Raw genomic sequence first — 17,820 nt, forward strand, 5'->3', positions numbered from 1 at the left:
GTTTTTTCGTCAGGTCCATGTGCACAAAGAAATAAAGGTCCCCTTGTCTGTGGAGCACAATACAAATCTTCTGCTCGATTTTCTGTCACTTTGTTGCTCATTTTTCTAATTATCGCTTCACAACAAAGCGATTTTTTCCGTATAAAGTGATGTGAATGCAGAACTTGAATAACTAAGCCACACAAAGGTCGATCATATTAATGGTTTTATTGAGCAATTCTGGATCTGGAGTCATCCACAACATTTACAGACTGAAAATGTGCTTATTTGTTCGTTTTTCCAGAGCTGTAGAGCTTGAGAAAGAATAAAGTTAAATGTTCTCAAGAACCTCAGAGAAAGACTGAGGTGATGGCTGAGGACACCAGCAGGAGGAGGACACTGGAAATAGTGGGTATGGTGCTGCTAGCAACAACATCAGGGACACTGGAAGTGACTGGTGGGTTCTGTGCATGTTGTGGCAATAGCGCAGTTCCTGACAACAAGACCTGCAGGATATGATGAAAAAACATTAGTTTAAACAACAGCAAAAACTAGTGGGCATCCAGTGCAGCCAGACTGTTTATCAGCTCAGAATCCCTTATCTACTTGAAATGCTCAATATCAGCTGTAAATCCTTCTGATGAGGAAAAACGACTTACCTGCCTGCTCAACAGTGGCGCAACGGTCAACGCCAGTAGGGCAAGTTTGTTTCTGTGTGCAGGCACTTGATTTGACGCCTGCACATATGTAGCATTGCAACCCATATGCTGTATATAAATATAAAATACTGTCACACAGGGTTTGAGACACTCCACATATAATTGTTATGTTCACAAAAATCACCAAAACCTTTTGATGAAAAGCGAACAAGCTGTCGAACAAGATAATTCAGAAAATAATAATATAATAATAATAATAATAATGATTAGTCTAATACACTACAAATTGTATTTCATTAAAAAATACTTCCATTCTGCTATTGTTATAAATAAAATAAATAAATATCTAATTAGGTATGAAATGATTAATTTGAAAACAAACACACACACAAATCCTAAACTGATCTCACCTGCAGACAGAGTCACCAACAGGACCAGAACTCCTTACAACTTCATTCTGAGTGAAAAGAAAAACAGACTTTAATCAACTCTGTGAGAGAAGAATCAGAGAACAGATGTGAAATCTTCCAAAAACTGCCTTTTATACTCCAACATTTCCATACAAAGCTCCTCCCAGCTTTGCTGAACTGTCTTAAACAAAGTAAACATCTGTTTTCCATGCCAATAGAGCCTCTTTGAAATGAATTTAAGCATTATTAGTTTTCGACACTTACAAAAACATTGTATTTGTACAGGCTACTGACATTTTATTTGTGTTGTGGTAATTGGTGTTTTCATTCATGTATCCATCTGTCTATTCTGTACCTTTAATTGTTTATCTTTGTTCCTTTTGTCCTCAGCTGGTAAACCTGCTTCGTGGTATAGATGAATTTTATGGTAAATCTAAAAAAAATCGTACCATTGAGTTATATGGCTGCGTCAGACATTTCACACATGTGCAGGCCCTGCTAATTTTAAAACACATTAGAGATGTATGAACATATGCACTGAGTCTATAGCCAGCAAAGTCAAGGAGAGCTACCTTATATTAAGAAATAAGATAAGATAAATAAATAAATAAATAATGTGATTTATGTGGTTTGGGGAAGTTTAAACACCAGCGTGTGCGGTCACACTCATTGGTTGATTCGCTTCCTCTAATATCAGGCCTAATTTTCAGAAATAGTAGTGGACTTAGTGGACCCAGTGAAAACATGAGCATTTGAGCGAAACTACACCACCACACCTGAGCCTTGTGTTCTCATTTCACAAGGCTCTGACTGTTACTTATTGTCCTACAGAAGTTTGTGTTACAGAGCTTTTCATGCATTCTTTAGTGATAAACCTGCAAGACATGATTGTAAAGCCTCAGTTTCAACAACAATGAAAAGTACAAGGCATCAAGTGCAGCAATACATCAGCTCAGACCCTGTTTGATAGATAATTCATTCATTCATTTCATTCAATAGTTGATGAGGGAAAACAACTTACCATTCACCTCAATTTTGGCACAACAGTCTAAGCCAGCAGGGCAAGTACTGGTCATGGCAAGGTCTAAATGTGTTGTATGGACATATGTAGCATATTAATCCAAAGGCTGTACAGAAATACAGAATACTGTCAAACATGGTTTAAGACGCCCAATGTTTCCACCAGATCAAACGAATGGTGTATCTTAAAATCAGACTATTTAAGGTCATTAAACTCATTAATTGCCTTTTATACTCGAAATCTTCTTTCAAAACTTGACAGTTGTATTTCTTCAGAGCCTCCTCTGTGGTAAGATAAAGTGATCTGAACATCCTCGAGACAGGTGGTGATAGATGCATCAGTGACGTAGCTAAGGACATTCACTCAAGTACTTTCTTTTATAGGGTAGATGAATATTTCTATTTTAGCTCACATTTATCTAGTTTGTCTGCCAGAGAGACATCTCAGTGTTTCTGTTCCTAAAAATGCTTTTATTATCTTTTTGTAATACAGAAATGCTGCATCTCTGATCCACTGCAGTCAAAGTCTTGATGCAAAACACTGGAAAAACCTTTACTTTGGTGCCATCTTGTGAACATTTAGTGTCAGTTAATTTAAAATGCTGTAAGTGTGAAAGTAAATGATGATCAGTGTGATTACAGAGGTCTCTGCATACAGAAAGGTTTGTCTTTTTGTTGAAAAGTGTGTGCTTGAACAATTTAGGTATAAAATGATTCAGAATTATTTCATCATGTAAATGTTGGGATAGCGCAAATGCTCCAGAGGTCAGAATTTCATTGTTACCTTACAAACAAATAAATGAAAAAATGAAAAAAAAAAAACTCCTTAAAGCGAAACTCTCGCCAAAAAGCAACCGAGGCTTTATTTGGGATTGAATATGAGTCAAACCTTCGTGTGAAAGCATAATTAGAACGAAAGAGGCACTTTTAAGATTTACCGTAGTTTCGGTTTTGGGCACGTTAATTTTGAACGGGAGTGCATGGGGCAGGACATGCTAGCATCAAAATCGCTATTTTTAGAACACTAAGAAGGCTCGACACAACATGAAACTTTGCTCGTAGCATCACTAGGGTCTCTACTCATGAACTAGAGCATTGATAACATTGTTTGTGTACACAGAGTTTATGAAAAAGAAGGTTTTTGAACTACTCACGTTGGCTGCTGCAACTCCTGCGCATCGCCGTCAGGCAGGCAAAAAGTGTCGATCCCCGAGTGCGACCTGACAGGAAGGAGAGTAATGGTGAACCGCTCCTCAAGCGTGCCTGTCAGGTCGCACTCGGGGATCGACACTTTTTGCCTGCCATGACGGCAACCCGCAGGAGCTGAATCAGCTAACGTGAGTAGTTCAAAAACCTTCTTTTTCATAAACTCTGTGTACACAAACAATGTTCTCAATGCACGTGTTCATGAGTAGACCCTAGTGATGCTTCGAGCAAAGTTGAATGTTGTGTCGAGCCTTCTTAGTGTTCTAAAAATAGCGATTTTGATGCTGGCATGTCCTGCCCCATGCACTCCCGTTCAAAATTAACGTGCCCAAAACCGAAACTATGGTAAATCTTAAAAGTGCCTCTTTCGTAGTAATTATGCTTTCACACGAAGGTTTGACTCATATTCAATCCCAAATAAAGCCACGGTTGCTTTTTGGCGAGAGTTTCACTTTAAAATGAGTAGAAAACATGAAGTGTCACTTGTTATTTCCTCATGTCTCCTGTGGCTGTTGCCCATTTCTTTGCCCTTATGTGTTTCTTGTTCCCTTTGGTTATTAAGTTTGTCCTCAGTACTTGTATTACTTTAGTATTTACCTTTGGCTGGCTCATACTTTAATTTTGGGGGGTCTTGCACTTAAGCTCATAACAAGTCTTCAACCTGGCTGCCTCTTGAGTAGGGATGTCCCGATCCGATCTGTAGGATCGGGATCGGAGCCGATCTGGGCATTTTTCCGCTGATCGGAATAGGCAATTTTGAACGTGGACCCAAGCCCGATTTATTTATTTATTTATTTTTAACGTCAGAGCACAATTTGTGGCAGAACGCAGACGCGCGCGTGGCGTTACTCTGGCAAATCTGTGAATAAAGTGTCTGCAGTGTGGAAATAACGTCAATTAGAAAGCGAAAGCAGTCCAACGGCGACATGTAACATCTGCTATATGGCCGTTTCGCGGAGCTGCATTTTACTACTCATTTGATACAGCATATACAAAACAAAAACTCAAAGAATACAACGTGTTCACTCGAGAGTACAGGCAAGGAGACGCACGCAGCAAACAGTCGCGGATACTTTCATTTATGAGAAATATCCTCAGCGACATGTCGACAAATATTACAGAGAGGGTCATCAAATTAATCGCTCTGGAAAACCAGGTCATCTCCGTGGTAGAGGATAAGGGTTTTCTTCGTCACCTGGAGTTTTTGAATTCCCGGTATGCCCTACCATCTCTGCATTACATTTATTCCACTTTTGAGTTACAACATGCCGGTATATGCGCACTAGTTTCGTGGGTCTCATACAGCAGAGCATGTAAAGCAGGCAATCCAGGAGATGCTGAACGCGTTAATAGACAAGCAACGTGTCCACGTCATTTTATGTGACAACGTAAAGTACATGAAATAAGCAAAGGATGATACTGAGGTACCAAGCGTGAGCTGCGTCTCACACACACTTCAGCTGCTGTACACGAGGGTCTGCTGTCACAGTGCAGCATCACACACTCACCTGCTAACACAAGGAAGGTGGAGGCCAATGTTGTAATAGCATATGCAGAATAAGAAAGAGCTATATTAAAGTATATACTTTGTTTCAACAAAATAATAAAAACCTATTAAGGAACAGCTTAGATGCAGGTACTTTTTTTCTTAATGCAGCTGTATTATCTAGGAAAATATTAGTTAAGGCTAAGTATCGGATCGGGACTCGGTATCGGCAGATACTAAATATTAAAGGACTCGGATCGGGATCGGGGTAAAAAAAACCTGATCGGGACATCCCTACTCTTGAGTTTTGGTCCTTTTGTGTAATTTGTGACAGGATAATCTCCAACATTAGGAAACATGAGATTGTCACATGATAACAGGAATATGCTGCATCAGGCATTATTCAGTGTGTGTATATTTGCTGAAACTTAAATTCAACTGAAATAATTCTAACCCTGCCTAATATATAAGAAATCATTTTTTTCTGTTTTAAAAAAGACACAAATGATTTTGTTCCACGTGCACAAAGGAATAAAGATCCTCTGGATGCAGAGCACATTAAATCACATGTTTTGTACTTTGTGTCTGAAATCAAAGGCATCAGAGCAGGAAGCCTGAAATCTTTATAAGCCTCATTGACTCATTTCTTCTTTTTTCAAATCTAAAAGGAAAGCGAGTCCTCACACTTTCTCTTACAGAAGATTAAAGAATATCTTTAGCAGGTCTAAATACTTAAAGACGTAAGTCATTTGACGAATTCATTCAGCTTCTTCTCTTATACTAAGCACCTCACATGTTTTCTGTGTATGTCTGAAGTCGTGAAAATGGATCATCAAAGAGTCGGCTGGTCTACTTCATTTTTTCTCAGAATCATCAACTAACTATTAAATATGTAGATTTGATCATGGTTGTAGAATTTTATGTCCGTAACCTTTCTGATTATGGATTCATAACAAAGCTTTTTTTAGCTGTAAATAGTGATGTAAATGCAGAACCTGAAAAATTAAACAACTCAAAGGTCCATTATTGGGTCTTTATTGAACAATTCTGGAATCATTCACAACTTTTACATTTTGAGTTGTATAGATCGGGTAAGAATAACATCAGATGTTCTACAGAGCCTCAGAGAAAGACGGAGGTGATGGCTGAGGACACCAGCAGGAGGAGGATACTGGAACCAGTGGGTATGGCACCATTACACAAGTCTGTGTCACAGCACTTGAAGGGTTCTCTGCATTTAGCAGCAGTAGCGCAGCTCTTGGCAACAAGACCTGCAGGATATGATGGAAAAACATTTGTTTCAACAACAACAAAAACTTGTAGGCATCCAGTGCAGCCAGACTGTGTATCAGCTCAGAACCCTTTATCTACTTAAAATGTTCAATATCATCTGTAAATCCCTCTGATGTTGAAAACGACTTACCTTCACGCTCAATACTGCTACAACGGTCAAAGCCAGGAGAGCAATTTTCTTTCTGTGTGCAGGCATTTGATTTGTCGCCTGCACATACGTAGCATTGCAATCCATAGGCTGTACATATATATAAAATACTGTCACACATGGTTTAAGACACTACAAATATAATTGTAATACACATTACAGTTAGTCTATTACACTACAGATAGGATTTTTTGGAAATTTGATTTCATTAAAACTACTTCCATTATACTATTGTTATATATAAAATGAATAATATCTAAGTAAATAAATATCTAACCAAGTATCAAAGGATTAATTTGAAAACAAACAACACATGAATCCTAAACTGATCTTACCGGCAGACAGAGTCATCAACAGGACCAGAACTCCATACAACTTCAACCTGAGTGAAAAGAAAAACAGACTTTAATCAACTCTGTAAGAGAAGAATCAGAGAACAGATGTGAAATCTTCCACAACCTGCCTTTTATACTCCAACTTCTCTGTCTTCCTTATTTCCTTACAAAGCTCCTCCCAACTTTGCTGAACTTTCTCAACCAAAGTAAATATCTGCTTTCAGTGCCAATAGAGCCTCTTTGAAATGAATAGAAGCACTATCAGTATTTTCTACACTTGCAGAAACATTGTATTTGTATATCGACATTTTATTTGTGTTGTGGTCATCTGTGTTTTCATTCATGTATCCATCTAACTGTTCTGTACCTTTAATTCTTCATCTTTGTTGTCTTTGCTCGAGAAAATGTATGAGTTATGTTACGTTTGGCCAGGTCAGTGCCCTGTGTGTGTGTGTGTGTGTGTGTGTGTGTGTCCTCTGTCTCCACCCTGCTCTGACTTCGTGAGGCCAGGTGCAGGTTATGGAGGACTAAACCTGACATAAGTATAAATTAATAAATAAATAAATAAATAAATAAATAAATGCATAAATAAATACATAAATACATAAATAAATGTATAAATAAATAAATGCATAAATAAATAAGTGAATAAATAAATAAATGCTGAAATAAATGTATAAATAAATAAATAAATAAAAGTATAAATAAAAGAATAAATGCTTTTTATTTATTTCTACATTTCTGTTCACCTACTTTTATTTATTTTTGTATTTCTGTTCACCTACATTTATTTATTTCTGTATTTCTGTGTCCATATGTAAATGAGGAGGTAGGAGGTCCTAACCTCAGTCAAGAGCATGATTGGTCAAATCGGAGAGCCAGACAAAAGCAAATGATTCCTGATCCCAAGCCTTGCTCTCTATAACGTTGTAAACCAGCTCTAGTTAGCTTAATGGCCTCGACTGGTGTGACAGGTTAGCTGGCGTTCATTTTAACTGGCGAGGGTCCCAGATGTGCTGGTGGTGTGGTTTGAGAATCCTGTCTTGAGAGAGAGGGGTCCTCAGCCATGTCCGCTAACCAGGAAAAACATTCTGCTCATCGCTCCAAGTCATGTATATGTGTATTCGTTTTGACGTGGCTTGGACACTTGTATCCACACGGAGATGCGACTTGCAAACCACTGTTAGACGAGCGCTACAGAGCACAAATCGTCCAAAAGTGCATGTTGTCAGTCTCATATCTTTGTCGTGAATCTCTGTACTCTCAAACAACTCATGGGTGCAACAGTATTAAGCATTTGTTCACGCCGAGCGGCTCGAGAGCGGCGTGGAGACCCCTTAGCAGTTAGCTGTTAGCTTTTATCTGTTGGCTGCTCGCTGGAGCGCTGAGAGCGTAGCGTCCAGGTTAACTGTTGACACATGTTACCATCGAGAGTGAGATACATGTCTGGGCTTTCCTATGAACCATTGTCGCTACTGGTGTTTGTAACACAGGTTGATCTGGATGTCTCACGATTTCCTGCAGCTGATCAGCTCGGGCTGGATGTCAACGTACTCTGCAGGCTGTTTGACGAGCAGGCTGTATGACAGTGTACAGTTTTCACACTGACCTCACTTCGGGGGCCTCCACGCCGCTCGGTGTGAACAAATGCCTCAGCTTGTTCCACCCATGAGTTATTTGAGAGTACAGACATTCACGACAAAGATATGAGACCGACAACATGCACTTTTGGAAGATGTGTGCTCTGTAGCGCTCGTCTAGCAGTGGTTTGCAAGTCGGCTCGAGAGCGGCGTGGAGAACCCTGTTAGCTCTGTTAGCTGTTAGCTGCTCACTGTACCACAGCGTCCAGTTTACCTTGTGACACCTGTTACCATCGTGTATTTTTCATTCCGCACTGCGTTCAAATGGTTACTTAAAGCCATTGTTCCGTGCCGCATACATTGTTATTAAGCTGAAGCTAAGTCAGTGTGAAAACTACACTGTCATACAGCCTGCTCGTCAAACAGTCTGCAGAGTGCGTTGACATCCAGCCCGAGCTCAGTGTGAGGTCAATCAGCTGTGGCAAATCGTGAGACGTCCAGATCAACCTGTGATACAAACACCAGTAGCAACAATGGTTCATAGGAAAGCCCAGACATGTATCTCACTCTCGATGGTAACATGTGTCATCAGTTAACCTGGACGCTGCGCTCTCAGCGCTACAGCGAGCAGCCAGCAGCTAACATAAGAGCTAACGGGGGTCTCCACGCCGCTCTCGAGCCGCTCGTCGTGAACACATGCTTACTACTGTTCCACACATGAGTTGTTTGAGAGTACATAGATTCACGACAAAGATATGAGACCGACAACATGCACTTTTGGACGATTTGTGCTCTGTAGCGCTCGTCTAGAATACACATATACATGACTTGGAGCGATGAGCAGAATGTTTTTCCTGGATGGATTTCTGATCCGAGTTTTCGGTTCAGTTCCCCAGCCTGTTAGAGCTCCAGGGCTTTGTTGTTTTAATTTGGGTTTGAGTTCCTGGTAGTCCTGTTTTCGTATCTTTGTTTTTCTCCTAATAGGTTAGTTGTTTTTGGTTTGGCAGCTTTAGTCGGGAGGATTCCCCAGATGTTCAGATCTCTCATTAAAATCACACTTTAAAGTCTGATTTTAAAACATTTTCACAAAGTTGTAATGTCTAAGTACAATGCTAAATCTGGAGTTTGAAAATATGTAGTTTTTTGAAAAAAATACTCTGATCTTAGGCATCTTTTATTGGGTAGAGCTGGTGGACCAGTGATTGGAAGGTCACTGGTTCGAATCCCGGCTCCCTGGGGCGGAACTGAGCTACATGTTGTTAGATCCCGAGTTTTACCCCTGTCCAGGAGGTACTCGACCAGCTCTCCGTTTAAAGGGTTAGATCCCTAAACCTGCAAGAGGTTGTTTAAAAACTGGCAATTTAAATAGGGATTGCTTAAGCTGGTGGTGAGGAGACTCGCCTAGCTTCTAACTGCCTGAATCCGAACGCCTTCCCTGCTTCCTCTGGTTTGGCACCTGACATGAATAGCCCTTGAGTCAGATACAGCCACCAGCCACGCCCGTTAATGGCAGCTCTCCTCTAAATGATCTGGGCTCTTGGTATGGTGCTAGGTTTGATTTTAAGGGCTTTTGGTAAACCCTAAGGGACTGTTTCAATTTGGTAGGCTAGAGTAACCTTTAAAAACCTTTAAGATATTATGCACACTTAACACCTGACTTTTACTTCCAATCAAAGAGACATAAAATCAATGTCCACAACTTTAACCTTAACTATATTATGTAGGTTTTATTGCATAGATTTTAGCAAGGGCAAAGCATACAACGTAATACTTATTTCAATTACTGTCAATCATTGTCAAAAATACTTATTGATAAATCACAATACCTTAAATAACCAATTAACCTAAAAGAGCTGATGCCTGGTTAGAAATAACAATAAATTTAGGTGAGATGGAGAGGGTCAGGTCTTTCCATGGCTTGCCTTTCCCTTCCTGCTGAAAGTCCAAGTCCTTGAGGCAAATCACCACCCCGGCCAAGGTCTCGTAACTTCCTCAAAGTCCAAACTTCACGCCAGCAGCGTGAACAAAAGTACTCCAATATCCAAATTGTAATCCACAGCATGTTGGCAAAAATGGTTAATCCGTTGTGCTCTTAATTCCTTCATCTGTTTCTGCTGAAGATTTCTTGAAGTCCTTTCTGCGATGTTTAGGCTGCTCACATTCTCCGTCTCAGGTGTTTCTTCAAGGCTTGAGCGAGTGGAAGAATGAACTTTAGTCCGTGCTCCTCAGGTTATATACACTCTTGCTTCGGACACTAGCTTGGTTCTGTGTCCTTATTAGGACATGTTTTCAGCATCTCTCCATTCACTGGTTGATAACCCCTTGATTAAGATTTCATAACGCTTCTCTCTTGCTTTGGACGGTGGCATGGTTTTATGTCCTTATTAGGACATTTTCCCACCATCTCTCCGTTCAATGACTAATAGTCCCTTGATGACGGCTGACGATATCATAATGATCCAACACGCCTTGGTCACGGTCTGTGCCCGTGCCCAAAGCGTGATCAGATTTCGACACATCCTTTTGGCCTCACATTGACCTGACCAGTTCTTTAACACTTTCTCATGACCTCAGCTCAACACTGTTTCTTTACTGATTTTCATTAGATCTCTAAACTTCAATACATCATGGTTACCCATTACACCTCCTCTAACTTTGCAAAGTTAATACTAAGTCAAAAATGATCATCAGAGACAGAATGACAGACAGAGCCTTGAGTGTAACACTTCCTCTTTTTCACAGACACCCCGTGTTGCCCTTTCCTCTTCACTTCCTATTTCAACACACCTTTAATGGAATGGTTTAACACTTTCCAATGAATTTATGGCAAACACAATGCAGCAAGCAAAGTTTTGATATATTGCAGAATCATTTCAGGACTAAGTATAATGTCCCCTTCTTGTATTTGTGTCTGACAGGAGTGTATGACTCTCAACTTTTCTGACACTGTCTCTGTGTGTGTGTACATACTGGTATTTATATTAGACAGGAGTAAATGGATCTCAACTATTTTGACAATGTCGAAGTATACTTGAGCAAGACACTGAACCCCAAAGTTGCTCCTGATGTGCAGTTGGCACCCTGTGTGGCGACCTCTGCCATCAGTAAGGGTCCTGCAATGAGCTAGCGACTCTTCCATGGTGTACTCTGGTCTTCGCCCATCAAGTAACTACTGGCCCCAGTGACCCCGCAACCCCCTTGAAAACAAAAAAGGGCGAAAAAGTGGTAACATTGAAAAACGGAACGGAACTCTGATCGAAATTAGTACAAGCAGTAGTACAAGCAGTCAGCAGACTTAGCCAATCTTGGATGAGGTATAGCAGACAATAGTGTTAAAAATCAATATGGTCATCAAAATATAACATCCATATTCAGTAGGCACCTTTTAAGTCACTCTGGTAGAGCAAAAGAAATGGATCATATGAGACCACCCCTGTGGTTTAACCTCATGAGGTTTTTGTTCCATTTAGTGCTGGTTAACCTACACAGAGTGAGTTTTTCCAACCACAAGCAGTTGCTGGTGTTAAAACAGTGCAGCCTACAAGCCACCCTCAGCTAACTATGGCTGTTGCTGTTCAACTATTTCTCCTTATAGTATTTGAAACTGATCCACTGACTGGTTGATTCAACCTATTTTTTCCTGAAGAATAGCACCACAAAAAAGCTCCACAATTTGTTGACAAACAGATTACATTATCATGTTTACAGGTTAATCTCAAATTAACCACATGGCCGGACAATATATACAGTATTTATCTTTATCTTGATATGAGATTATCTTTGTACCGTGATATGGCATAAGTGTTGTCTTTTCTTGTTTCAAAAGCTGCATTACAGTAAAGGTCATTGGTGTTTTCATTCATGTACACATCTATCTGTTCTGTACCTTCATTTGTTTATCTTTCTAATTATTTGTATGTGTACTTGTACTTGGCCAATGAAACGGATTTCTACTCTGAAGAGATGAGTGACAGGAAGACGTGTTTTACCATAGTGTCACAGCAGATAGCTGCACCAAACCACGGACTGTTGTAGGCTGCAGCTAGACATGACTTCTCTGTGGTTTTTGAACTCCTGTGTTCCTATTTGTATTTAAAATATGAGCCTTATTATATTGTGTAGGTGATTACTTTCACCCATATCATATCCCATCAATTGATATATATGGGAATCTCTAGAATGTAATTTGTCCATCATAGTCTATCTAGATGTTGCCTAGTATTAGAGGATTCGAATTAACCAATAAGTGTGGCTGAATCTGCATGAGTTTAAACTTCCCCAAATCACATAAAAATCAGGGTAGAGTTGCTTATTTCTTAATATAAGGTAGCTCTCCTTGACTTTGCTGGCTATAGATTTAAGTACAAGTATTCCTACATCACTAATGTTTTTAAAATTCGCAGGGCTGACATATGCTGTACACCTAAATGTCTGATGTGCCCATATGCTATATGATTTTTTCTACTTTCTATTTGTATTTAATATATTCCACAGTTAAGAAGGAAGCATCTCCACTTTCTTTTTTATATCTCTACATATAAAATTCATGGATTTAAGATATGTAAATGAGAACCAAAGACTCAAATAAAAACTCAAACTAATAAATAATACAAGAACAACAAATGGTTCTAACCCACAGTGCATACATATCTTTTGTTATCCATGACAATAGTGTTTTGAATTGTGATGGGGAACCAGGCAACATGATAAGAAATGGGCTGCTGGAACAGGAACTAAATCTTCTTAAAGACATTCTTTGACAAGAACAGATCATATGGAACTACTGGATGGCTATTTCACAAAAAGGAACAACTTCTAGCTCAGTATTCCAACATTGTCAAACAGAAACTGCTATCACCACTAAACACTGATGAGGTATGCTTACAGAACAGGGGAGCCAGGTCTGGGGGGATATATCAGCATCTTCACACTCTGAGATTGGGTATCAGGCCCCAATCCAACACAGATGTGCTTAACATGAGGGCAGCTGACCTGAAATTGAAGAGATTGAGACTTCCATGGCTAAGTTATTAAGTACCCTCTGAAAGTCTGCTAGAGGTTGTGAATGCACAACTAAACACCATTAGTCCATAATCAGAACCAACGGGCTGATATACACCACAGCAACAGTCAGTCTTGAGGTTGGCTACAAAATGGACAACAGTAGCCACTAGGACCCTCCGTGGTAAGGGAGGCTGGAGGCAAAAATCAAAGCAGCACAGAGAGGGAGGCTACGTAAAATGTACAACAAGCTGTCCATACCTGAGGCACTGGAGACCACCAGACAAGAACTCACAGCCTGGGCTACCCGCATGAAGAGATACACCAGAGAAGTAGAGGCCAGGATCAACAATCCAAAGTGGGAACAGACCCATCTAGGCTGGAGACTGAACAATACTGAAGAATATGGCAAATGCCAATGGCAATACTACTGAACCAGCTGCTAACAGATTGGACCCACCCAGAATGGTGAACTGAAGGCCAGACAGTCTTGATCCTGAAGGATCCCTAGAAGGAGGGAAATCACATCCAACTACCTACAACAGCCAACAACCTGCCTCTGTGCAACATGGAATCTCCTGTCAGGAATCATAGCGGCTAGCAGGGGCAATTATATCATGTTGCCGTGTGGAGAGTGGGTGACTGGGCAGAAGCTGAGGTTCGTCCAGGGCGTCATGCAAGCTAGAGCCGCAGAGCAGTCATCCAAAATTTCAAGACCAGACAGATCAATTTGAGCACTGTCTGGATTGACTGCAAGTTCTTTCTCTCTCTCTCTCTCTCACACACACACATATATACATATACAGTATGTCGGATCTCGGTATATAACAATATTTATACCATGGTCTTGGGGAATACTCGATTCTGATTGGCTGCAGGGTGTCCATTAACCCCTGATATATGGACACCTACTAAGTAGTTCCAGTCAAATTGACTGTTCACCGCTGTAAATCAATGCGCTAGCTGGCGTATCAAATCTGAATATTATATTTCCAGCACTGAGTGCAGTCTGTCAGTCCTTCAGTGTCTTACCCTCTGAACACCACAGGGTGTCGACTGTAACACACAAGCTGCAGAAAGTTCACTTCCCCTCTAAACTTACTGATACGTGAATAATCTCACATCCCGTTCGCTGTTCAACTCTCTGCCTCAGGCTGCGGCCACAGTAACGTTACACACGGCCGGTCATTTGTTCGTGAAAATCTTGCTATTGATTTGGGGACTATGACATGACTGGTTAGTTAGCTAATCGTGTTAGCTAGCATACTGTCAAATTATATTTACTGTTTGTCAACCGTATGCAATGTTATTGACTTTGAATCTTGCTAGCATAGCGTTGGATTTCTGGCTCATGGCTGAGCGGACTAGAATATCTCCCGTTGCCAAGTCGTATCTATGATCCGTCCTATTTACTGGAGGAGTGAACAACGTTTCCGTTGCATAAGAATCTTACGGGAGATTAATGACTGTTCCAGGTATTAGTCAAACCCTCAGGCGTTACCAGGGAAACTAAGTTATGGCTTGTGAAAAACTTTATATTTTGATTGTAAACCGCATGAAAATGTAAATTAATAGTCCGAATTTCTTTTCTTTGGCAAGTGACCATGGTATAAGCGGTATAATGCCCTTCGAGGTGTCCGTAAACAGAAGTTAATGGACTTCGCGGAGGCAACCGTCCTCTGCTGCGCGTCGGACGGTTCTTAGGCCTCCGCGTCGTCCATTAACTTCTGTTTATGGACACCTCGTCGGACATTATCCCTTACATATATATGTATTGTAGGTTGAAATCAAGACGAACACATTATTGATTAATTTGTTATCACGAGAAAACAATCTTTGTTATATGGAGATAATGAAACAAATTAATTTGTTATCACTAGAAAACAACCTTTATTATATCGAGATAACCAGATAATAAGTCGTTATCATGAGATAACAGTGCATAAAAAGGAGAACAAATCTATGGCCGTTCTCAGCTTCCGTAGATTTCTAAACTTCAACACATTGTTTTCAGTATATACATACGTACGTACATACATACATACATACAGAGAGAGAGATTCAGTTTGCTTTAGCAGTTACTTAACAAAGGCTGTGATATGGCTAAAAGTAATGACTACACAATATACCAAGGCTCATATACAAGTATAAAGTACAAATAGGAACATAGGAAATGCCAAACCACAAAGAAGCTGTTAGAAGCTGCAGCCACCACAGTACGTGCGTCAGTGCAGCTATCTGCTGTGACACTGTGGTAAAACACGTGCCTTCTTGTCACCCATCTCATCTGAGTAAGAATCAATTTCATTGAGCCAAGTACAAATACACATACAAATAATTATTATTGTACTTACACAGGAATAGAATTACAGCTAAGAACAAAGCCAACAAAGATGAACAAATAAAGGTACAGAACAGTCAGATGGATACATGAATGAAAACACAAATGACCACAACACAAATAAAATGTTTCGTTTCGTTTTCGTTTTCTTCCGCTTTATCCATGCGGGTCGCGGTACAAATAAAATGTCAATATACAAATACAATGTTTCTGCAAGTGTAGAAAATACTGATAGTGCTTCTATTCATGTCAAATAGCCTCTATTGGCACGTAAAACAGATGTTTACTTTGGTTAAGAAAGTTCAGCAAAGTTGGGAGGAGCTTTGTAAGGAAATGAGGAAGATGGAGAAGTTGGAGTATAAAAGGCAGGTTTTGGAAGAGCTCACATCTGTTCTCTGATTTTTCTCTCACTGAGTTGATTAAAGTCTGTTTTTCTTTTCACTCAGGATGAAGTTGTACGGAGTTCTGGTCCTGTTGGCGACTCTGTCTGCCGGTAAGTACAGCTTACAATTCATTGTAACACAAATGAAAATTATTATTGTGTGAAAGTTTTTATTATATCTAAAAAAGGTAATGACATCCCAAATTTAAAGTATTAAATAAGTGAGCATCTTAAACCATGTTTGACTGTATTCTGTTTCTCTGTGTAGCATGTGGATTAAAATGCTACAGCTGTGTGAACGCCGACTCTAAATCCTGCACAAAGATTGCAACTTGTTCCACACAGAACCGTTGTTCATCCTTTGAAGTGATGGGTAAGTCGTTCTTCCACACCAGAAGAATTTGTAGCGGTATTCTAACATTTCAATAGATAGATGTCTTTCTGAGTCAAAGCTGATATATTTCTGTAGTTTTGATATTGTTGAAACTAACTATATGTTTTTTTCATTGTATTGAGGAGGTCTCGTCACTAAGGACTGCATTGACAGTGCTGGGTGTATAGGCCTCATAAAATGCTGTGAAGGTGACTTGTGTAACGGCGCCATACCCACTGGTTCCAGCGTCCTCCTCCTTCTGGTGTCCTCAGCCATCACCTCAGTCTTTCTCTGAAATTCTGGAGAATATTCAACTTTTTTCTTTGTCAATCTGTATAACTCAGGAAAACAGTTGTGGTTGAAAACAGATCCAGAATTGCTCAATAAAATTACAGTATGATTGACCTTTGTGTTTTTTAATTCTCTACGTTCTGCATTCACCTCTTTCACCTCAGAGGAGGAATATTTTGTTTTTTCTTTGTTTACCCTATTTTCTGATTCAGTTTCTAAAATTGTCTATATGTAGCCCTAACAACAGCGAATGACTACCAATTATTGAGCTTTTTTCTAACATTCTTTGAATGTTCTGCATTTCACTTCACTATTAACTAATGATAGCTTTGTTCTTAGGCCCTTGCGAGAATGAATGATGAAAACAATATCATGAAACTTAAGCAATCACAAACAAATTGATATATTGTACAGTTTGTTGTTACTTCAAGAAAAAAGAGGTTACTATCTATTGAAAATGGAATTTTGATAAGTGAAAACTATATACTATTCATTGAGGTGTAGTTACGGTGAACTAAGCCTGCATCACGATTGGGACTCACAATGAGGAAATGGAGTGTGAAAATTTGAGCGCTGTCACTGACTTTATTAAAAGGCTTTCATGAACCATATCCATATTCGCAGGTGGTGAGGATGATCCAGATGAGCTGACTAGAGGAAGGTAGAGTGTGTGTGTGGAGACTGGACTGTCTCCAGTGTATAGCTGCAACCATTACTCAAGTAACTCGAATAATTTGACTACAAAAAAGTGGTCGAAGCAAAATCTCTGCCTCGAGGCTTCGTTTAATTCCTATCACCCGGGTTATGTGGCCTGCTTAGGTTGGTTATCCATTAGTTGGTATTGTTCTTTAATAATGCAAAATATTTTTTTCATTAGATTACTCGATTAATCGATGGGATAATCGGTAGAATACTCGTTTCTAAAAATATTCGACAGCTGCAGCCCTACTCCAGTGTGCGTTGTGCGCCTGCCAGCGTGTCCACTGCTGCGATTTCACACACAAACTACCGTATTTGGTGAAACATGTTTGTTTTTTTAATTTGTGTAACAGAGTGTTACACTGTAACTGTTGCACAAATGAAAAACTATTTCCCCTAGACAAAAAAAAACTGTTCTCTTTGGCTCATTGGTGTAGAGGGTGGAAAAGTTGCCTTTCTTAAAAGTGAAAGAAAAAACTGTCCTTGTTTTTTTTCATGTATTTTACATATAAACAACTGCTTTATAAATAAGTCCCTCTTTGATATACATTTTGCGGAAATGTTGTTATTTTCTTGTGACAGTAGGTGTCCCTGTAAGAGCACAGACAACTCACGCC

At 39.7% G+C, this 17,820-nt stretch overlaps 1 protein-coding gene and 2 long non-coding RNA genes across 3 annotated transcripts; 1 reads left to right on the top strand and 2 right to left on the bottom strand.

Annotated features, from left to right (window-relative positions):
• Positions 1-192: 192 nt before the first annotated feature.
• On the bottom strand, positions 193-1,139 carry LOC115581232 (uncharacterized). The gene is made up of 3 exons (XR_003984010.1): positions 1,049-1,139; positions 639-746; positions 193-485 (listed from the first exon to the last, which is right to left on the bottom strand). It is a non-coding gene; the product is annotated as an uncharacterized LOC115581232 (long non-coding RNA).
• A 4,719-nt stretch (positions 1,140-5,858) lies between these two features.
• LOC115581270 (uncharacterized) lies at positions 5,859-6,997 on the bottom strand. Its single transcript, XR_003984017.1, has 3 exons — positions 6,537-6,997; positions 6,184-6,291; positions 5,859-6,031 (listed from the first exon to the last, which is right to left on the bottom strand). It is a non-coding gene; the product is annotated as an uncharacterized LOC115581270 (long non-coding RNA).
• Positions 6,998-8,269: 1,272 nt separating this feature from the next.
• On the top strand, positions 8,270-16,617 carry LOC115581269 (lymphocyte antigen 6B-like). Its single transcript, XM_030416213.1, has 5 exons — positions 8,270-8,282; positions 14,693-14,697; positions 15,860-15,951; positions 16,109-16,213; positions 16,360-16,617. The coding sequence occupies exons 3-5, from the start codon at positions 15,906-15,908 to the stop codon at positions 16,506-16,508; spliced, it is 300 nt and encodes a 99-aa protein (XP_030272073.1). The 5' UTR covers positions 8,270-8,282; positions 14,693-14,697; positions 15,860-15,905; the 3' UTR covers positions 16,509-16,617.
• The last annotated feature ends 1,203 nt before the right edge of the window (positions 16,618-17,820 follow it).

This window comes from Sparus aurata, chromosome 5 (assembly GCF_900880675.1).
Source record: "Sparus aurata chromosome 5, fSpaAur1.1, whole genome shotgun sequence".
Classification (NCBI taxonomy): Eukaryota; Metazoa; Chordata; class Actinopteri; order Spariformes; family Sparidae; genus Sparus; species Sparus aurata.